The following is a 23,387-nucleotide window of genomic DNA, read 5'->3' on the forward strand; positions in this document are numbered from 1 at the left end:
GTTCCCGCTGTCATGTGAGACGCGTCGGACCTTAGTAAATGCTTAATAATGAGCGCAGACAGAACTGTCAACAGTGCAAGGTGCTTTGTTTGTCCTTTAGCTCTGGCGTGTTTGTGTTCGCTGAACTGATTTGGTTGCCATGTTGGAATCTGCACGGAATCTAAACCCGGATTACAAATTTACTGGGTGGGAGATTGGGTTCATGTTAACAGCCCTTATTCAATAATCACTAAAATGAATAAAAACATGATTTTGCTTCAAAATATCCCTTTATTATGGTTCAAAATACAATTGATTTATTAGGGGTTGTGGATAAAAAGTGATTCTGGTGCAAAGTTTGAAAAGTGCTCGTATCGTCACAGCAGCCAACTGATTCTGCGTTCTTCCTGATGTAAAGACTCCAAGCGTAATCAGTCCTTGGTCTCATCTTCGGTCCAGGGCGCCCATATACCTATGTCTAAAATCCCTCAATGTTTTACTCTCTACCACTTCTGCTGGAAGGCTGTTCCACGTATCTGACACTTCCTCAGTAAAATAAACCCTTGACCTTCTAGTTAAAAGTATGAAATGGGCTATGAAGGATTTAAATGCTGTTTACCCCATATTCTTACTTTACAGTTTTATAACCAGTGTTTAAAAGAATCCCTGCCTTCACAAAGTTTTATCCGTTTCCTTAGATCTTCCTGCGTTGGCAGGCTCGCTTAATTTGCACCATGTGATATTTTTTTATTATCAAAGGCACTCACTGGTTTGCTTTTCTTTTTTTCCCCCCCAGCTCGCCATGGAGTGGAGAGAAAATTCAGATGCTACGTGTGATTTAGCATTTACCGAAGCACAAAGATGGGTTGAGGTATGATTTGTTATCAATATTGATGTTAGTATGTTTTTTTATTTTTTTATTATTGATATAGTTTTTTTTAAATTTTATATATTTCTATTATTGATATTATTAATGATATTGGTCTGGTATTATTATTGATAATAAAACCAGACATAATATCCATAATACTAAAAAAACAATAAATAATAATATTGATCTTCTTATTATGGAGGTTATGAACACAAATGCCTCTACTGTAAACTAATGATTTATTGACTCGTATAGCACCGTCATATACTACATCGCTGTACAATAGCTAAACAGGACACGACAAGCAGTGCATAACATAACAACATGATTTCTAAAGCGCTTACAAAAAAAAAAGTCGGTGAGAGTGGAATTGTAAAACCAATTCACAGGTAAATAATAAAGAATCGCAGACAAATAGTAACTGATGATTCGCCAAACTGCTCCCGATGAGGGTTTAACCCCGTTAGTGCCAGAGGGTGAGCGGCACTGTTTAGCATAGCAGTGCTTTGACACTAAAAATGTTAATGAACATAATGAGGGCAGCCGATCCTCGACTGTGTGAATGGAACGTTTGTAATATGTTTGAGCACAGAAACGATTACCCTAGTGTATGAATTCTTCGTGCCTGAGGACAGTATGGTCACAGAAGGAATAAGGTTCTCCGGATCATTTTTATTCTTGTCTTAAGCAAGGCAGACTGACTCTTGCGCTAATTTTTGCAATTCCAAAATGTTTGGGATGTTCCCAGCATTCTAAGATTACCAAGTGAATGGACATGTTGAGACTCCGGTTTGACCTGTCGTCTCAGCGGGCTCCATGGTAATAAGAAGTGCCGAGTGGGCCGTTCAGTGTTTGTCTGAAGTCCCGAGCGACCGATTCCCAGCCCAGGTGCATGCGTTTAGCTACAGGATCATTTATCTATTGCGACTCCTATTATAGGGATAATCTTTTACAATCACCGGTGTCCTTATTTAAGAAATGCCTATTATGATGAGTCTGGTGTGAGCTTAAAAAAAATGGTAATTGAGGTATGACAACCTGACTGATGAAGGAGATTTCTACACTTGTATGGGTGGATGAAAGTATTAATAATAATATTCAGACCAAATGTAGAAACATTTCTCAATATACACAAGTGTCCCTGAATGTGAGTGTATGTATATATACACCATTGTTTTTTAATATTCTATAGGTTAATCGGCATCTTTCTGTCTGTAGCCATACGTCACCCATCCAACAAAAATACTATAGTTTTTACCCACTTTCAACAAGAGGCCCTTAATTGACGCCAAACATAGACATGCTGTTGATGACACAACACCTATTTCTTATAACTCTTGGGGTTCTTCTGCCGAAGCGCCCCCTGCAGTATCCGCAGGTCTCCTGGAATAATCTAAGAATCTACTCGAGTGCGTACTATTCCAGTACAAGCCAAACCCAGCTTATGCCTAAACATCGTGTGCCGGTGAATAAAATGAATCTTAAGAAGCCGCTGTAGCTTTTTCCTTTTGAATGAATGCAGGAAACATTTACAGGCTCCAGGGTAACTGAATGCTTTAGGCTGTTTCCTGGCACATTCCCAACCTCACAGCAGACTGCGCCCCTCCTAGAGCAAATTGTTACAATTTCATGCTTTTTTTTTTTTTTTTCTTACTGTATTTACCTATAATATATACTATTTGCATTGAATTGTAAGGTCTTTGGTTGTTTGTGCATTAAGTGTACAGGGGCCTGCTTTGCTTAATGTATCGCTTTGTCGATGTCTGCCAGTTCTAGTTTTTGTGGTACCCTTGAATATTTGTATTGTAAGAAGCGCTGTGTGATTTGACGCTATATAAATTAATAAAAAATAAAGATAATAAAAACTGTTTGCTTTTCTAGAAGCACATAGGCCCCCCAAGGATCAGTTTGGAAACTCACCACACACAATCTCATCACATTATTTTTTTAAATTATTTTTAAAGAATTGGCAATTAAATTAAATAGTGAAGTATCAATGCATGAAAGTTTCTTGTGAGCGAAGAGCTGAGCCCGCTCCGTATAAAGCATAGTTCAATGAAAAAGGTTGACTTCTCATTGAGTTAATTAACTATGCATTATACGGGGCCAGCCAAGCTCTTCCATCGTATAAATTAGACGCTGCCGCCTTCGTATTGATTTTCATTGTGAAGGAGCGCACTTCGAAATGATGGAGGAATGTATACAGGTGCAGTCTATTTACCATTTCACATACCTTGTATTAGAATTCTGAAAGGTAGTTCCATTTTGCTGATTTCCATCGTGACTAATCGGCCATTTTTTTTGTCCTCTATTCGTTTTAAAGGTATTTTCTGTGTGCCAAACCCATGAATGTGTTTGCTTTTCTCACCCTGCTATTTATAGATGTTTATCTGCCCACGAAAATTACGCATGTGTTCTGTGGCATTCTTATTCATCAGAAAAGAAGTTTAAATATAAGTTGCGTGTACAATCAAATAATTGTTTTACCCCCTCATATATAATTTAGATGACATTTAGAAATGTTTACATTTTGAAAAGTATGTATAGTTTTATTTTTGATGCTTTTTAACTTACAAAAAAAATAAAAAATCCAGACATGGTCTGCTCAGAACTAGATGTTTTCCCAAAAGTTTATCCGGTGGCGTTTGCAGCTGTTCCGTGTGGTACGGTTAAAGAATTTAGTTATGGCATTTTTTCCAGTGGTTTTATGAAAGTACTTTAGACCGTGACTAAATACAGCCTTTGGGGTAAACTAGCATAAACAGGTTTTAGTGTCTGAAGTGTCAGCTTTCGTGAGGGTCCCTTTGAAAAAGAAAAATCCTTTTATTTTTTTATTTTTTTTCCCAAAAATTTATTTTTATTATTTCCCCACCTGCAGCGGATCAATGTTTGAAATTATTAGATTTTTTTGTAATCGGCAAAACATGTTCTCTCTTTCTTTCATAAACCTTAAACTGAAATATGAATTCATGGTTCTTGGGATTTTGTTGTATGGTTCTGTAATTGTCTAGGCAGGCTTCATTTTAGATCCGTAGATCCTTCTCCTATGGGGAGAAGACTTGGGGGGTTATTCAATAAAGGCAGGTTTCCATTTTCAATTCCTTGCCTTTCTACATTATGAAGGCCTAGCCCAGTGAGCTTCTGTTGCAGGAAGAACTTGGCGGCCCTGTATAATGCATAATAAATCAGATTGCTTTAGCATATTCCCACCCATTGAATAAGCCTGTTTTGCTGGGAAAACATGTCATTGTTGGCCCTTCATTTTCAGTAGTTAGAAGTTTTCAGTGTCGTTGTACTAAAATCACCTTCTCTGATGGCTTTTTTACAGGGTGGATTTTTAAGAAAAATTTGAATTGTCGTATTTGCCTGTATTGTACCTTCCCTATCCTTCCGTCATACCTATTGACTCAAAATAAAATGTGGGGCTTATAACTGGGGCTGAACTCCTACCAAATTGTATTTTTATTTCCGATTTCATTACTTCAAAGTTAATTTTTTTTAGGACGCGTGGCCTGTTTCGTCTGCTGAAAACAAAAACACAAACATTTGGTGGTTTAATATTTATACAGAAAAAAAAATGTTAAAGGTTTACTGGATATTATATTTTCTTGAACTTCATCTCTATCGTAGTGCTAGCATTAGGCCATTGATTGCTTAGTGTGACTTTCTATAAGAGTAGCCTTATTGGGTCCATCTGGTCTGATTTTAATGTCTAAAACACTTTTTTTCCGTTTTACTTCAGAAGCTAATGATTTACAGGTAGTGAAGCTTGAAGTCACTGAGGAATAACATTCCAGAATCGCAAACATGCCCCCTACAGAGATCTGGTATACACACTTGAAAGACATGTGTGCTTTTGATGAAGACAGGACTCCCTTTAGTCTAAAATCTTCTAGCACAAGTGTCAGAAAAATAAAATGGCACTGTTTACTGTTTGGGGGGCCTGACAAGTGCATATAATCTGCTAGATTTATTGTTATTGTTTTATATAGCGCTGTAGAATGGGTAGATAGGACATAACAAGTAGTATATAACATAATAATTTGGCTTGCAGAACAGGCGATGAGCATACCTGGGAATTTCTGGGCTCCGGCTACCCAGAGCCTTCCCTTGCGGGACGCGCCCAGGACTGCCCACTGACGGCGGCGGGCGGTCCCCTGGCGATGGGAAACACCCCCATTTAAAGGGAAAATGGGCGGGGCATGTAAAGACCCTGAGGATTTGGGTCTTGACCCGGAGAAGCGGTGCTTCACCCGGCAATCTCCGAGCAAACCTGGAGAATTCCCAGGTATGGTGATGAGGGCCCTGCTCAAACGAGATTACAATCTAGAGACCATTATTCTTGCGTACCTTCTGACATTTCAGAAAGTGGGGAAGAGCTTTTGCCAAAAAACATCGTTGCGTTGCGAGAGATAACTGTTTATGGAACTAAGACAATTTGCAAGGACAATGTGTCTTTATTTATGCAATTTTATTTAAGAGTCTTCTGTTTATGTACACATTGTGACTTTTAGCGCTGTGGGATACCGTGATACTCTTTAGGGGACCTCAGGTGAGAAATGAGGGAATTTGGGATTTGGGTAGAAACGAGAAACTTTCCCTCCTAAACAAGGACATTGGGGTGGCTCTTATGTGACTTCACTCAATGTTGTGATGCTTTCAACACTGAGGACACTATTTAACCTTTGATACTGAATTAAGAATTAAAAAATGTAAAGTCAATGCACCTAGAGAACATGGTCATCTCTGGGCTATTTTTTCTACTCGGGAACTTGCTGGATTTCTCCTTGTGGAGGACCTGGCCGCTTTTATTTATTTATTTATTTTTTACCTGGTACAACATATATTTCGGGTCAGGTTAAGCTACTTTTACGATTTGGTTTGGAATACACAGGGGAATCATTTTTATTAAAAGTGCCCCCAAGGAAATGTTATGCCTTTTTCTCTATGGCTGATCATTCTCTTTGCAGAAGCTAAAAAAGAATTCCTAGTCTGCCAGCAGAGGTCAGGATTTGTTAATGTACACAGGCTGAGGCTATTCTTTTGAGGAATTACATGTTCTGTAAAAAAAACAAAAACTATTTTAGACCCATACATTTTCCCTTGTGAAGCAATATCTCCGTACCGTTTGGGTTATCTCCCCATCTGGAATCAGATAAACAGGGCCGCATCCCCTTTTTTTTTTTTTTTGTGAGTCAAGTTTCTTTAATGGTCTCACTTCTGCATCATCGTAGGTTTATGATGCCTATCGTGTTTGTTTTAGGGCTTGTCATCGACATATTTAGGAGTTTCTAGGTAGATGTGTAACGTTGCATTCCAATATGTACTGTCGTCGTGTCAGTGCAGCGCCTGAAGACATCGCCTTAACAGAGTTTCTGAGACTTTGTAAATATGACCTTGCATTATGCTTTAGCAGCCACAATCTATTATATAATCCTAACATATTGATTAATAATTTAGCTGAAATATGGTTTCAGACAACATGAATATCACACGCGAATTGTTAGGATAGCAGTTTGGCACATGAGAGCCATTTATGACTGGACCTTCTGATTTTATATATATATATATATATATATATATATATATATATATATTTTTTTATTATTTTTTCCCCTTCCTCCTATGAGTTATTTGTTTGCTTTTCTAGTTTGTGTTTTTGTGGGGTATAGTGTAGAAGTTTTACTTAAAACTGATTCTATTTTTAGATTTTAATGAGCAGAATTAATAACAAAATCAAAACTTATGCATTTCTCAAAATGTCATTTCATCTGTATGTTCCTTTTTAAATGTTGTAGAGTAATACTGGAAGGATGTCTTTAACCTTCTATCTAGGACTGAGTATTTTAATGTAATGTGGGATCAGTAACAGCTTTCCCTTACCTCTCCACACTAATATTCTGCAAGCTACAACAGGCGGTTAGTTTTTTTCCTTTTTGTTATAATCTGCTTTCAAAGATGGGAACCAAAGGATTTAATTTATCAAAGAAGATTTTTATTTGTACTTAAGAAAAAAAAAAAGAGTAATACCCATTACTGCTTTAAGTAGTTAAAAAGCCACAGCTTTATAACTGCACAGCTCAATGTTCGTTCCATGGCCTGAGAAAATACACTTTTTTTGACCATGCAGTGTAAATATATAGTTATTGTCAAAGCAGGTATGTCACTTTCTCAAATAGAGCATTACCGGTATTTACCAGTATACTGCACTAAATACACCCATGCTATGAGGTTTACAAATTAAAGTAAGCACTATATACTTGTTAGCCACTTTGTATATACCACTGGAGGAAACATTGTATCGTCCTCTACTGCGGATCAGCGGAATTATTTCTCCTTAATAAGTTATTGCTCTTCATTTGTTGATGTACTTATCTGCTTTGGTTGAATGGCTTTGTCAGCCTTCGTAAAGTTGGGGTAGAGAGAGAGTTTCAGAATCAATAATCAATATTATGGGTTTGCCACCGATTTTGACTTTCCTACATTAAAAAGGTCTTCAAAACTATTACACTGATTGACGCAAGCTACAGGTAATTTTATTAAATGAGTTCAGTTGTAGTGAAAGCTCGTTGTGGCCTGTCTTGATGAAGGCCTGCTGAAGTCAAAACCTTGACCCTTGCTTCATCTAACCAATAAATATTTGCTTTGCGTATGCATGGTGTTTTGATTCTCATTTTGGGGACTCCTGGGTGAATCCTGACCCCAATGTTCCACCATAATTGCTGCATTCCTGTCTTGCAATGTTTCTTTTAGAAAGCTGCGATGGTGACAGTTCTGTACTCTTATTTTATAGAGTTAACGAGGGAATGCAGATTACCTCTGCAGGGCAGGACTTTGACTGCTTCTCCAATTTGTTTTATTACCGCTGGAACAATTTGAGGCATTTTTATGATCTCTTACTGGCTTCACACAACTGAACTTGAGTTGGTTTTATGACTCAAATCATTTTCACCTTCAAAATTGTGTGAAATGTCAGCATTTCTTGTTTGACATTAACTGCAATGAGTTGTAATGCAATGATTATTCAATGATGATTAAAGCATGTCAGGCTAATTGTGAGCTCCTGCGACATATCTGTTTCTGCTGTTTTTTTGTTTTTAATGTATTACATTCTTAATCACTAAGTGTGGCACTCCTTTATATACCTTTTTCTTATAGTTTTTCAAATATTTATTTCAGTTCTGGAGAGAAATACTACTTTTAAAGTGTGTAGTTTCCTGTGCATTAGAATTTGCTGTTTCTACAGACAATATACTTAGTTTATTCTCTAAAGCAGTGGTTGGCAGGAGAGTTTCCTGGAGAGTTGTGGTTTCGACTCCTGTAATTGAGTATGCAGTATACAGGGTTTTTCCTGCAAGAATGGCTATGCTCTCTAATACATGGTTCAATCAATGAAGCAACTTCCGAGAGCATGATTTCAATATTCTTTATACAGGACCATCCAAGCCATTTTGTGCATATGAAGCTGAGGGTTGGACCTTTTTATAATGTAAAGTGATCTCCGCTCCCTCTTGAGTAATGTGTGACACATTATCTCTATAGAGCATTGATTCAGTTTATAGCTAGTAGGACGAGTAACTTGCAGCTTTACAGTTGTTGATGAACTACAGCTTCCATGATCCACTCTAAGGATATTAGAAAGCTTTTGTTTTTGCCAACTTGCTCGACCACCTTGTAGTGCTGAGTTGAAATGTCATGAGGTGGTAACCGTGACTGGGGTCTGTGCTGCAGAAGGACAGATCTCAATCAGTGTCATGTCCTGCTGGTCCAATTTCTTCCAAAAGCCAGAGAGTTGGAGTGGTTGGCAGCACGATATCTTAAAATAAGTACTGTACAGGACGATTGGGAGGTATGTGATACCTTATTTTGGATTGTATAGGAATTCTGCTATCGGAATATTACTGAGAGCTAGACTTTATGATAACTTGGCACCTGCGTTAAAGGGATGATCATTACTTTGTTTTGGACTGTGTAAAGAGCAGAAATGTGGCCTGACAGGTAAATTACTTTTTTTTTTGTATGCTCACACCCTGCATTAAAATGGGCAGGATATGCGGTAGGGAAGATATAACATCTGAATCACACAGTCTACAATAAAAGAACGTGGTTGAATGTTGAACTGTTGAATGTGGTTGATCTCTTAACTCCTTTTCTTACATAATCAGACCATACTTTAAGGCATTTGTGAGCCTTCCAAAGTTAGTGGCTACAGTGTATAAAGTCTATGATTTTCATGCTTGACCAATGTTCTGTGGTTTTGGACTTGATAAATTAAGTGGATTTTCTCCTGCCCAACCCACCCCAGTGACCATGTTTAGCGCTGTCTTTACTGAAACAACACGAGCTGTCATTAACGCTGATTAGGTGTTCATCATCTTGAGAACTGCTACTTGGAAGCTAATGCTTTAAAAACAAAGGAAAAGAAAAGAAAAAAAAAACTCGGCCTGTCCCTTCTGTCATGGTGTGTGAAGGTAATGGTGCAACGCCTTCAGGATTAGATAAGGAGGGAATGCACATAGTTTCCATCGCATTCGATGCCCCACCTTAATTTGTTGATTTGCTCAGTAAAGCATTAAACACTCTGAGCATAATTATTGAGCAAATCACTTTTATTCTCTCACATAACACGCTTCAGGAACTGTTTAAAGGGAACTCTGTGGATTTCTGTGAATATTCTATAATATGGTTTTGCTTTATGGTCTTCTCTGGCCTTCAAGTATAAAATGTTGTGTTTGCCATGCTAGATACTAAATTTTAAATTCCTTTGGTAATAAAGTTTAAAAAATGAAGTACATCGGAACCTTTTCATAGTTGCAAAGTACAGGGTTAGCCCTAAGGTCCTAGCACACTAGGCAAACATTGTGGAGGGTTCTTGACTGCAGGAGCATTGAGGGGAAGGTCATTTCGTGAGTACCCAGCCTCAGCTGATTGAGAAAGGTACTGACATGACCCATGTTTTACTGCAGCCCCTCAGCTGTCAATGGAACACAAAATGAGATGGATCTCTGTGGATTCACCTCGTTTCCTGAAAACTGGTAGATGAAAAATAACTGGTTTCTGTGAGTTATTTTAAAAGCTTACTCACGTTTTGTCTTGGGCCACAATTTTTTAATGCTCGGTTTATTGTCATGCATCGTCGGTTAAATAGTAAACCTAAAATACTTGGTATATGAGTAAGATGATGTAAAAAAAACCAAACCTATTTCTTTGTTACAACTTGTTTCAGGTTTTCTATTTACGACATTTACCATTTTTTCCTTTTTTGTTCGGTGGTAGGAAGTTACCGGCAAAAGCTTTGGAAATCGGGACTTCCGCTGTGCTTTGGAAAATGGTGTACTGTTGTGCGAGTAAGTGACTTTCATTTTTTTTTTTTTTATCTATAAAATAAATACTTCATTTTGTATTTAAAAATGCTTAAAAAGGATTGACTTCGATTGAATTACTAGAATCAAATCAAATTTTTTTCTTTTAATAAATTTTAGAGTAGCTAAATGTATTATAAACTAGTGCACACATTTCCTGTTAATTGTAACATAGGGCACATGTTACTCTTGCTTCAACTGAATGTATTCATGCTTAATTTTCAGTTTAATTAACAAGATCAAACCTGGGATCATCAAAAAGATCAATCGCTTGTCCACACCTATTGCTGGCTTGGTAAGTAATCATAGCAAGACCTTAGCTACATTCTGGTTTAATATCTGCCCTGGCCTGGAAACGCTTTAATTATTCATTTAAGAGCTACTTTTACGAGCAAAGGCAGCTGGATTTCCAGGCTGTGTAACTGTATACAATGTGAAGTTATACACTGTACTCTTATGAATAACATGTTTAAAACCATACATTTTGACAGCAGATAAGAACCATTTAGCTCACTTAGTCTGGCTCATTAACAGATATGCTTCATTATACCTTCGTGTTTCAACCATACTGGTTTAAAAATAGATCGGTGGCGCATGTGTTGTTATCCAACTGCACGGGTGAAATAAATCAACAGAGTTGCCTAAGAGGCCATTGTGTTCTAATCAGTCTGGTTACAGATAACGTCTGCAGAAGGAAAGTCTGAAACTTTTTTTTTTTTAAAATGGGTAACCAAGAAAACATAATTGTTTTTCGTCCTTATCTCCACCTTTCATGTTTAAACTGTAAAGTTGCTGAGTGATTGTTCGCATTCACTTAATAGCTTGTCATGCTAGTCCTGATTTGTTTTTTCCTACTTTGAATGGTCTTCACACCAAGTATGGATTGACACAGTCAACGGCAGCAGAAACACCGTAAAAGATTGTGGAAAAACAAAACACGGTTTCTAGTCCATATAAGTAGGAATCCTTGCGAGTACCTGGTATACAGTAAGAGAATATAACCATGCATGGGATAGTTGTAAAGATGTCCTGGATCTAAGATTAGATTAAGGTCCAATTCTTTAGAGTAGGGAAAAACAGGCAGACTAGGTTGGCCAAATATTCCATTAACACAACAGCCTAAAATTATTTTCATATACACATTGTATACTTGGTATATACAATCAGTCCTGTCCATTAAAAGTCAAATAAAAGCACTCTACTGTAGAAAATGCCGCTTACAAACTTTTATGGCTCATGGTGCCCTCATGACTGTTTATAGAATTACAAATACACACTAAAAAAAAAGCTTCTAATCATTTACGTGACTAGATGTTCACAGATTTGTTTTGTAACAATTTTTAAGTATCCTTAATGTTTTGGAGCCTCGTACTTCTGTTTATTAGTTGAACAGAAATGTTCTATTCTTAACAAGTATGTGAGGGGACGTAAAGAATAACTATCTGATTGCAAGTTTGTGCAGAATGTAACTCTTATGTGTGACTATAGACAACATGGTTTTTAAAGTGCTTAGTGAAGAGCAATTCAATGACCAATGCCACACACACGAAACATAATTTGACAGGAGATAAGAACCACCCAGTTGCCGATTGTTTCCCTTATTTGTTCCTTGGTCTTGGCATAAATAAGAATTTTCAGGATAGCCTTATGGTATCCCATCTGATGGCAGATGAGAACCATTTGGCGCATCTAGACTTCTCATTTTACTTGCTGTAAAGACTCAGACCTCAGTTCTTGGTATCATCTTAGACTCTGGATGGTGTATGCCTGTCCCTAACTGTATTAATTGCACTTGCTGCAAAGGTTAATTTTTTTTCCCACTAAGTTAATCATTATGACATAAAACTTTTATAGCGTTTTGAGGGGACCACATGATCACTTCCAACACTGCTGGTCTCCAGCTTGAAAACACCCTGGAATTGGTTGTGTGGTTGAGATGTAGGAATGATCAGTACTACTACTTTATTTAAATGCCTGTTTTGATAACTATCAATAAGTCACAAAGTCCTAGTCAATCTCTGATAACATCCCCATAAACAGAAACCTCCCTATTGGGCCTTGAAATACACCTTTAAAACTTGACATTAAGTCCTAGGTGAAGAGGCACCAACGGCCCTTCAGACATAACAGTATGTCTACCCAAAGCTGCAGTCTCTTCCTGTCAGTAGTAACCAGCATCATTATCGCAATGTTAACTGATTGAGTGTGATGGTGCTCAGTGCAAGTACCTGTTACACTTTACTGCATGACTTTCTAAAGAAATTAACAGTTCCCGCAGGCGACTCTGTTGACCCCCAGCTCTACCCCCTGTCATTTAAAATCACGCACAGCCTGAATTGTAGTAAAAAAAAGAATGTTGGCTCAAAATGTCAAATTTTGTATATTATATTTTTGTAAATATTCTCTTCTGGAGACTTGGGGTGTTTAGAAAAGGAGGTAATTTTGAAGGTCTTCTCAGACACAGGCACATTCTGATACTGTACTCTTATTTCACTTCAAACCGCCAACCAGTTCTGTCTGCTAGTTGTACACTGAAATCTTAAAATGACTCCAATAAAAATAACATTGTCATTTACACGCTTGTATTTCATGCTTGTCTCCTACGTGTGGAGTAGAAATGTTGACTGCAAACTTTTACTCTTTCTATGCTAAATAAATAGTAGTCTAACCTCTCCCCTATTTTTCATGCCAGTTTATAAAATCGGTTGTGGGATGAAGGTGTGCGCAGCCTCTTCCCAATCATTAATGAAACAAGGATAGACGTGTCTAAAGCCAGTTCATAATACATGTGGGATAAAGAGCCTACTGAGTAGGGATTGACGGTTGACAGTATCTTGGGTTCTTCCCAAGTGGAATGTATTTGAACTATTTCTAATAGACAGAAACTTGCTATTGACTAATGTATAGAGCCCAGTCTAATTCAAAGTTCTTTTGGAGGACAACATTTGTGACTGTAATATGAATATATCTCCATTTCTAATACTGTACTTTGCTCAGCCGCTGTAAACAATGTTCAAGTATTACGTTTCAGGTCCTGGTTTTGAATGTGAAAAATTGGGCAGGGATATGTTTTGGATTTGTCCCCTTAATGAATTTATTGTACCATGGACAGGGGAGGGCTGGCAGCCTAAGGCCTGGGGGGCAAGTCTAGTCAACTGGCCCGTTGCACCATCAAAGCGGCTGCGAGCGACATTGAAAGCGGCCGTCGTGCGACAGTCACTCCACCAGCGCCTAATGAAATTAAAGTGGCCGGCGTGCACGCACCGCATGCCTCAGCTCTTCATCCCACCACTTTTAAGACGTGGGAAGAGGAGCTGAGGCATGGCCATTGGGTCTGACAGCCGCATGATGCAGGGGGGTACCGAGAGTATTTGGCACCTGTGGCAGACTCTGTATGTGGCACCCCCCCCACACACACACACACACTTTAAAACTGCATAGTTTCTATGGTTAGGCAAACATTGACAGGGGTACAGCATATTTGTTATCATTATATGCTTAGGGATTATGCGGTACCACCGTCAATGTGTGCCTATACATTGAGCCAGACACTGACAACCCCTATCACTATATACTAAGCCAAACATTGATGTGGTGTAGGCTTACCACTTTAGTGACTGGCATAGTATATAGTAGGGATGCAACGAAATGAAAATTCTGGACTGAAACTAAAAATTCAGCATTCACTTGGCCAAAACTGAAAAAAAAACCAAAAAAAAACTTTAAAATACTTTATTAAAAGTAACACCAAAATTAGACAAAAAAATCAACAACAATATTAACATATATATATACACACAAACACACATATATATATATATATATATATATATATAAACAACAATCACAATCCTATCATGCCCAGGTTCTAGCATGTGCTGGCTGACTTAGCATGATAGGAGTGTGATTGCTGTTTGCAATTATATATATATATATATATATATATGTCATTGAATTATTCTGTCCAATAAAAGTGTTAACACACCGAAGTTGGACCAAAAAATAATTTATAACAGCAATCACACTCCTATCATGCCTAGGCAGCCACTACATGCTGGAATCTGGGCATGAAAGGAATGTGATTACGGACTCCCTATGCCAAGCTATCCCCCAACACTTACACATCCATGCTATCTGAAACCCTCATTCACAAACATTCAGCATAACACCCATCACTCTCACACACTTACATTCAGCATAACACCCATAACTCTCACACACTTACATTCAGCATAACACCCATCACTCTCACACACTTACATTCAGCATAACACCCATCACTCTCACACACTTACATTCAGCATAACACCCATCACTCTCACACACTTACTAATCCACTCTTTCCTACCTTTTCTTATTTCACTCTCACTTTTCCTCCTCCTCCTCTTCTTCTTCTTCCTGTCCTTCCGGTGCACTGAGCGCGGAAGACGGTGGGCGTGGCTTCAATGTTGTGCCGCGCGCATCATTTCTGAAGGCGTGCCGGCATGGTGGCACCCCTCAGATGAGCGGCAGCCGGGGCGGACCGCCCCCCTCCCCCCCACGCCAGGTACGCATGACGGCCGCATTCAATCCTGCTCGCGGCCGCTTAGTTTTTAACTTTGCGGCCGCAGCCGCATTGAATGCTCGTCCGTCCGGCCCACCGGCCCGGATTTAGGGCGGCCTGGGGGGCAATTGCCCCCCTGCCCCCCGGCCCAGTCCGCCCCTGACATGGAAGTGCAACCAATTTGTGTATTACATCTTTATGTACGCTGATGAACAGTACATAGTAGGGATGGACTCTACTTAGATGAACCAATCTGGCCGTTTGTCTTTTGATCTATACCGTCACTTCTCATTTGATTAGAAAAAAAAATGTATAGATCAACCCACATAGGGGTAGCCTCCAACCAATGTTGAATCAACTTTAAAGTCATTTTAACTTCCTTATTATTTTAATCTAGTCTCAGAGGTCTTGAAACACTTGTGATAAGAGATCTTACAAATATTCTATATAAGAGTCATAGACAGCTGTAAACATACTTTTGGCTTGTATTTACACAAAATTAGAGCAGAATTGGAGTGGTTATTCTTGGAAAAAAGACGCACTGCTGTGAAAACAAGCGCCGGCTTTCTAATCACAGAATAATTATCCCTACAAAAACATTTTGAAAAAATGGTCACTTTGGCTTCCGTCACAAAGAGAGGTTTTAATAAAAATTTTACAAGTATTAGTAAATGCTCTTTTTTTGCCTTCTGTCTCTTTCCATCAGGATGTCTGTCTAATCTTTTGTGTACTTCATAATGTTTTCTCGCGTAGTCTGCATAGATGCATGTTAAAGTGTGCTGCCTTACTCATAAAATACTGTATATTGATGTTACTGGAATAGAATGTTAAAATATATGTGACAGCATAGCTACACGGGGTGTGTACTAGCCATGTAACGTTAGTCTTTTTTTCCTAATAAGGCTTGGTTCTTCACCTGTCTACACCCTGGTGCTGAAGGTTAAATATTTCACAGGGTGCGTGCGCATGATGTATCAGTTGCGAGGTTAGCGTACATGCAGGTAACCTCAATAAAAAATATTATGCCACAGTGCAGTCTGGTTTCATTTGTAAGTTTGCTTTTACACCGAGTGATTTTCTTTTTTTTGGCGTTGGCTGCTTTTGCCTATGATCATTCAATCAAAATTGGCAAATTCTAAGCCAACAAGTACAGTATGTACAGCTTGTGCACAGGTGACTTCTAAATATTATGGCATCCTATGGCAAGTTTTTGTTAAAATCATTTGCTTGCAAACATTAATATATGAAAAGTCTCATGTAGAAAGTCCCTGGATGTGATTAACTGTGGTGCTTGAATTTTAGTTACCTAACATCGGGACACCTCTGTTGGGTGTAGATGTTAAGGGTGGGAGGGTGCATGGCCAGACTCTGGGTATGGTGGGAATGTGGACCCACCTATCAACCTTATCAAACCCAAGTGCCACCTTCCTGCACGTGGGGACTCTGTCTTCTCAAATAAAATGTATATTAAATCAGCAGGTGGTAGATCCACTTCTAGGTGTCTAGTTCATGTGCAAGTTGTGTAGTGGTGCGTGTATTTGTATATCTATACGCTGAATAATCTTAAGGCATGTTGCTTAATGAGTAAAAACACTTCTTTACTAAATTATTAGTTCCCAATCTTTAGTTTCAGGGGTGTAGTTTTCTCTTTAATTCTAGAATTCAATACATTTTACTCTAAACCTATTATTTAAAATTGCCAGAACTTTGAATATGGGTTAAATGGTTTCAGTCACTGAAATGTCATTTCGATTTTAATCTCAGTGGTTATTGTAAAGATCAGACAAGTTACGTGAACATTTGGGTGTGATTGTGCAGAGGTGATCAGGCATGTCATTTAAATTGTCTGACTACAATATTTTACCTTTTCCTTGATGGTCCGCCTTGTTGCAGTTATGTTTTCTAAAATACAGTGATGTCATAAGGATGCCAATCAAATGAGTCATCCAAATATGCTAAATATCACTTTTTATTTGTGTAGTTTCTGACTGAAAAGAGGTCCAACTCTACATCTGCCACCTTAGTAGTGGCAGCAGTGTCTGCTTTACAGAAATGTATTTATTTATTCATAAACTTGAAGGTCTTTAAAGCTGGTGGGCTTTCAGTAAACCGCCTCTTCATTTGGGACCTCACCTACCTCAGTACCCCATCTATCCATTACAATATTAGTTTTAATTTCCTCCATCGTTTTGCCCTTTGCCTTCTCATCTTTTATAGAACAGCCATAAGGAGCCTCTGCATTGAGTTCTGTCTGACGGCACCAGCTCTTGATAACTTACATCTGTGCACGCCACTTCCTTTTATCCTACCTGTACTTGGGTCAGGAGAACAGTTTTGAGGGTTTTTTTTTTTCCACGGATTGCCTTTACTGGCATAGATCTTCCTACCACCTTTCATGCTCTGAATGCCAGGTGATGGGCAGTGTTGGACCGGCACTTTGTTTTTCACATAGAGTAGCTAGCAGGGAGTTTCTTAATCTCATGGGCTGCTGGCATCCTCGGAGGTGGGCTAATCTGTCCGTATCTGGGATCTTAGCCAGCATCACCCCTATCCCCAAGGAGACTCTTAGTCGTCTATATAGTGGGACCAGCCCAAATGCCTGGGCTAGAGTGGTGCTCTTTTTGCCCTCCAATATGCCATAACCTGCACTCAAGTGCCTTGATGGTAGAAGGACTTATGTTTCTTTTGCACCAGCTTCTAGGCTCTTTATGAGAGTGTCTGAACAGACTGCGTAATTAGTGGTTGTGTAACCTAAATTCCTCACATTTTCAGCAGTTATGCTTAATGGGTTGTCAGTCCTTGTGGAGGGACATAAATATTTGCAGTGTACAGGGATTTGGCCAACGATACACTGTGAATGAACTGTTATAGGAATCTGCATTTCTCAGCTTGGTTCCTTGGTTTTCCAATGCCATGGATGTGTGGGGCGAATGCCGTGTACGATTATATGTGTTAAGCTGATTGTTTGCTGTGTTGCAACTTCTCAAGAGCATTGTGTGTCCGCATTACGTAAGTACTTAAGTCATGCTATTATTACTAATGACCACCTGATAGCGTATTGCAGGCTGTGCTGATGTAAACGCTGTATCTACTATTGAACGTAAAATAAACATTAAATAACACTTAGGTGGTTACTGAATAAACACACGCAAACATTCCCAAATTAGGCTTTATCTGAATATTTATGTGATTTGATGTTGTTAATTCACAAAATCAATGGAAGTTCTGGGAGAACCTGAGAATTATCAACTTAGATGTTTTTCGATCTGTCCTCTGGAACTTTGCTCCTTGGATCGTTGTGAGATTAATGAGGATATGTTCCTTAATGTAACCTCGACAGACCCAAACGAGAGGCAAGTTCACCCCTCCACCGTCCCCATGAATGTGGGCGAGCGGTGTGATGAGTCTCGATTATTGTCTGTCTATAAAAGTATGATGCACTTTACAGAACCTTTTAAGTAGTAAGGGAAATAATGACATACTGAAGATGCATTTTATTATTCCCATGATGAATGCTTTCAGCTCCTGCATTATAAAATCTTTTTTTTTTTTCTTCTTTCTCATGTGACATTACTTTTATAAGGTAATTAAACAGACTTGGTAGAAACGTGACGCGTCACCCAATAGAAAGATCTACAACTTAATTATAACATCTCTCTAGCTTGCATAGGGAAGGAATTATATTTCCTTCATCCTGTCAAACTCATGTATCTAAATACAATTTTAATGAAAGAATTTAGTACGTTTTTATGCGCCATTAATCTGTATTTTAATAAGGAGAGGAATATGTGTACAGACATAATATAATTGCCTTTCAGTGACTGGTTATCTTCTGTGCCTGTCCTTCATGAAATGGAATGCTTGCTATGCACAAAGCTAGTATCTGTACCTCCTTGTAATATTTGGGTTATTTTTAAATGTGTTGTCACTTTAAGGGATGCCTTTGACAGCTGAATATTTTGTTCCGCACCCATAGTCTTGTGACGAATATCCCAACGATGCTGTGACGAAACAATCATGCAAAAATGCCTTTAAGTCACACCTTTTCAATTTGGATGCAAGACAGCATGTAAAAGACTTAATACCGCCATTTGTTTTTTAGAATATAGTTCAAGAGAACTGTAATCTCCACCATTATGAGCACGGAATCTGAGAACTTTTCTATTGTACTTTGTCCAGGGTTATTGCCTTATTGCCTGTAGGGTGTTAGTGTGTGTATGTGTGTCACCTTATAAACAATATATATAATCTGTTTTTTGTTTTTTTTTTACTTTTTGTAAACACTCTATAGCTTGCTTATTACCACTTTTATAGATGCCATTCTACAATAAGCATTTTTTGTTTGTGTAGAATTATGTAATTGTGTGGTCATGATAGGGAAATGATTTGTTTGTTGGCAAAACCTATTGTATTTATCAGGAGCTCTGTGGCACTAATATAAGGAACATATGAGAGGAGCCCTCAGATTCATAGGCAAAATGGCATCTTCTTTATAATGTACATTATTAATACAGGGATGATCTTGGACCAAATAGCACCCCAGGACAAAACTCCTTGGCGCCCCATGTTTTTCCAGAATTGTGTTTTTTTTTTGGTGTCCCAATAAGGCGATCTGCCCCTAGTAGGAAGACCACAACTCTGCCCAGTACCTGTTGTAGCCAGCATCTGTGAAAACTCTATGCCATTATATAGTGTTATGCGTAATGTATGATGTATTTGTACATTTGCTTATGGAGTTCAGACATAATCCATGGCCCCGCACATACATAATAAAGTTGCATTTTTATGAGTTGCCTATCTTTGCTTTCTTTATAGTGTGACAAACCATGTTGCATGACGGCCATACATGTCACATTTAGGGGTCCTAAGCACAGACCTCTAGGGCAATTAGAGTCGGAAACACCAGCTTTGAGCAAAACAGCACTTTATTTTAATTGTTTAAAAAAAACAAGTCATAAAAAGAAAACCTAGCTCCCGATTGGAGTCCTCTCTAACTGAACTATGCTGGTCCAGACTGACCAGCCTAATCACCCACTACCTCAACCTCCCAGCCAGACCCAGCTACGCCAGGCTCTGGAAAACCTCCCCCAGACAGCACACAAAATGTCCAGGCAGGTATTGCCTCACTTGGCTCAGGGATGGTCTTCTTCAGGGCCTCTCCTTGCCCACAGGGCAACAGGGAACTTCCTCTTCCCCCAACAGTCTCCCTGATTATCAGGCTCCAGGAGTTTTTAATGTCCAGCACCTGTGGCTGATGCCGGCCCCATAGGAATCCCGGACCGGATCCTGCAGGCTTCTAACCTCCTGTAAAAGCCGGCATGGATTTTCCACAGAATGGGGGAACAGAGCATTGTCCCACCCTGCTCTCCAATTGCTCCACCCCAGGGACCCATATTTACGATCTGGATAGCACCTGTACCCAAATGCCACACCAAGCATCTCCCTGGGGTTTACACTGTCACAATAGTTAGTGAGCATATCTGATCTGATTGGAAAACGTAGCTCTCGTTCTTTTAGGAAGAGGAGTATGTATTGCTAAAGTCTTCCGAGGAGGAGATGGCAAAGAAAGACTTTGGGTTATTGGCCGCTAGTATGCTTCCATGTGAACCGTGAATGTTTGTAGATCTAGGAGTAGTGGCTATTAAATGTTGGTGTTTGTCAGTTGTAAAATCAGTTTTATTCTATGGTACTCAGGCAGCTATATTAGACACCTTGTTTTACAGTCCCTAGAGAACTTGTACTACCAGCTGTCTGACATTTTGAGAAACTGATGTTTACTGTATTCTGTGCGGCTGTGACATGCTAGGCCTCGGGTATGTCTGGTTTAATGATGTATATTGTTCTACAGGTTATGTTACATGCTAGTGATGTGAATTGCATGTGTAACCCAATGCATGAATCATTTCTGCTTGAAACAACAAGGTTCTAGAATTGACTTGTCATGAAAATGACGCTGAACTGCCTTTTGAATAATCTTGCAGAATAAGCACAGCTTGAATTCTTGTGCCTGTTACCCTCCATGAAGCTCGTAGTGTAGAACAGAATCTAAGGTCTTGTCTAAATGCAGTTTTACAGTAACAGAAATTAGACTTGAAAATCCTATTAGTCATTAGATACAATTAGGCCACAAACGGAAGACTAATTTCCATTAAACTCAAAAAGGTAACAGACTAGACGGGCAGGTGGGTGCATCAGAAATATCTGTCTGAATGGCCGCTCTGCATTGCCAAAGACATAAGAAATTGGAAATCGCATTTTAAAAACATTGGCTCATTGGCTGCCAAATGATGTACATGTGGCCACCAGCCTGATACGGATGCCCGCAGGTTCTTTTTTTTATATTTGTAGTGCGCAGATGCTCGCTGTAGGACCTGATCTGGTGCTGAGGCGGCATTATCGGAAAATGTGGCTCTATTTGCCACTGGTCATCTGCTTGGTGTACCAGATGGACATTTGGGCCTTTAGGAAATCCTCCTAGTCTCAACATGTTGTGAGAACCGATTTTCTGTTCTCAGAGCCTGTGATTATTCCCATTTATTTGTCCCTCCCTGTTATTGGTTCAGGCAGATATTCAGAAAATGCTGGCTCTCCTAGAGGATGCCACCGGTCTTGGCATCCATAAGGGAAAAAAGTTATTTAGTGTAACTGACAAAGTACAAGCTGTAGGTACACTATTTGTGGTAACATTTCTAATTTAGTTATTTTCATAAGCAACAGGTTGTTCCCCCATACTTTTTGTAGATTTTGTGGAGGTACTTGCGATCAACCTAATTGACTAGTGTTGCATGATATCTGTATTTATTTCCCCATGGAAAAGTAGAATGGTGACGGGAATGTGGACTCCTTTAGCGTGTTTGGAATCTGTCTCTACTCATAAATCAATTACCAGGCCCACGGTTGAAATAAACCTCACGGTATATGGCATATAGGTTCTTGTAGTATCCAGGTACCCACCCATACCTTTCATCGTCTACCGAAGCCTAATCCTTGCCTGACGTGTGTATAATAACAATGCGTCAATTTGTAGATCACGCTTCTTTGCAGCAGAAGCAACAAACATAACAAAATATCTGTTAGATGCCAACCACGTCTAGAATAGGGAGGTTTGGAATTTTTAATTTGGGGATGGTTTGTTTGTACTAATGCGGTTGGTTGCTGAGGAATATGCAGTGGGCAGGGTGTGTGTGTTGGGTGGTATGAAATAGCTAGAGATTAGGTAACTTGGTCTGTAAGAAAGCTAGTTTAAAATATATTCTTCAAAAAGACGTCATTAGATTGTCTAGAATAATTTATGCCATCGATCTGTGATAAAATTTAGTGTTACCATCTCGAACCTGAGCCACTAGAAGATAAAGGTAGTTGGTTGTAAATGTAAAAGGATCCTCCATAGGCTTTTGCCCATTGGGATAAACGTATTGCTCGTCCGCTCCAGTGCTGGCTCAGTGGTATATTTACCTTTTGGGGCTGCCCTAGGCCCAACCTCTTTGGTCGGCATTAAGAATCCATAAAAAATGTGCAGCTCCTTTAAGACACGGAATGCCAGGATATGATGTCCTATGCAAGCGCACCCTGTCTTAGAGGGCTCCTTCTAATGCGATCTACCAGAAGAGCCTCTATAGCGAAAATAGGTTGGTAGAGGAGATCAAAGATCTCCCTTGTAACCAGCCTATTGTGCAGCGGGACACCAGGGGCTTAATATGTATTGTGTGAGTAAGGGTCTCCATCGGACACTGGGCTGTCCCTTTAACATAGCTATTAAGGTATATTAAATATATGCTTGTAGAGTTTTTCACAAATTAGGTAAAATGTATCATTCTAACCAAATGTTAAATGTACTAAAACACACTTGCCACTTTTGTGTATGAGCACAGGTGACACAATTCACTTAATTGTATGTTTAGCTGAATGTAGATTGGCTGATATGTTTTTGATTGACACGAGCGGTGTGTGCGCCATGTTGGGTTAGTAGAGAACAGTAAAGGGTCAAATGCATTCACTATGACGGCAAGACTCCCTGCTGGATGCCTGTGGGGAAATGCTTATTAGAATGGATGCGAGAAGTATATGGAATGTGGAGAGTTGTGGTTGAACAGACAAGTGCTGAGAATACCAATGGCACTACCGTGGCGACTTGCAGAATATGATGACATAATTCTTCAGAGGAGGCACTGAAAAGGCGTCTGTAGCACGGTGAGCTGGCAGCTTTTTGGCAAACATGGAGTAAAGAAATGCGATAGCTCACAGGTTCCGCTTTTTATTTTAGAAAGAATTGGGAGCAAATTTCCTTTACAAAAGGCTTTTAAAAGCCGTTGCAGTTTGAAACTTATTTAATTCTTCTAAGGGGTCTATGATCGGAAGAATAGAACAATGGGACAATTGGAATGCAGTGGTCACTAAAATAACAATTATGCAGACGAAGCCTGAGCCACTCAAATTGCGATGTTATCAGCAAGGATACAAAAAAATAACTGAGGATAATAACATACCAAAGTTGGAAAAAAAGATTGGAAATAAACAGCTAAAGGGTCTAAGCATTTTCCTTCGATTATTTTTTTTTTATTTATTTTTTTTTTTTAATTTTTATTTTTTATTTTTTTTTTATTATTTATTTATTTATTTTTTTCTCCTCGTG

General features: G+C 39.0%; 1 protein-coding gene across 1 annotated transcript in view; it reads left to right on the forward strand.

Annotated features, from left to right (window-relative positions):
• Window positions 1–781: 781 nt before the first annotated feature.
• Window positions 782–23,387, forward strand: part of LOC149299874 (LIM domain only protein 7-like) — a 65,138-nt gene continuing 42,532 nt past the window's right edge. The window contains exons 1-3 of the mRNA XM_089485838.1: window positions 782–850; window positions 10,127–10,197; window positions 10,438–10,507. Of these exons, the coding sequence (XP_089341964.1) occupies window positions 782–850; window positions 10,127–10,197; window positions 10,438–10,507 (210 nt within the window). The remainder of the gene's footprint in view (window positions 851–10,126; window positions 10,198–10,437; window positions 10,508–23,387) is intronic.

Source organism: Sceloporus occidentalis, unplaced genomic scaffold (assembly GCF_023333645.1).
Source record: "Sceloporus occidentalis isolate IW3139 unplaced genomic scaffold, rSceOcc1.0.p SCAF_27, whole genome shotgun sequence".
Lineage (NCBI taxonomy): Eukaryota > Metazoa > Chordata > Lepidosauria > Squamata > Phrynosomatidae > Sceloporus > Sceloporus occidentalis.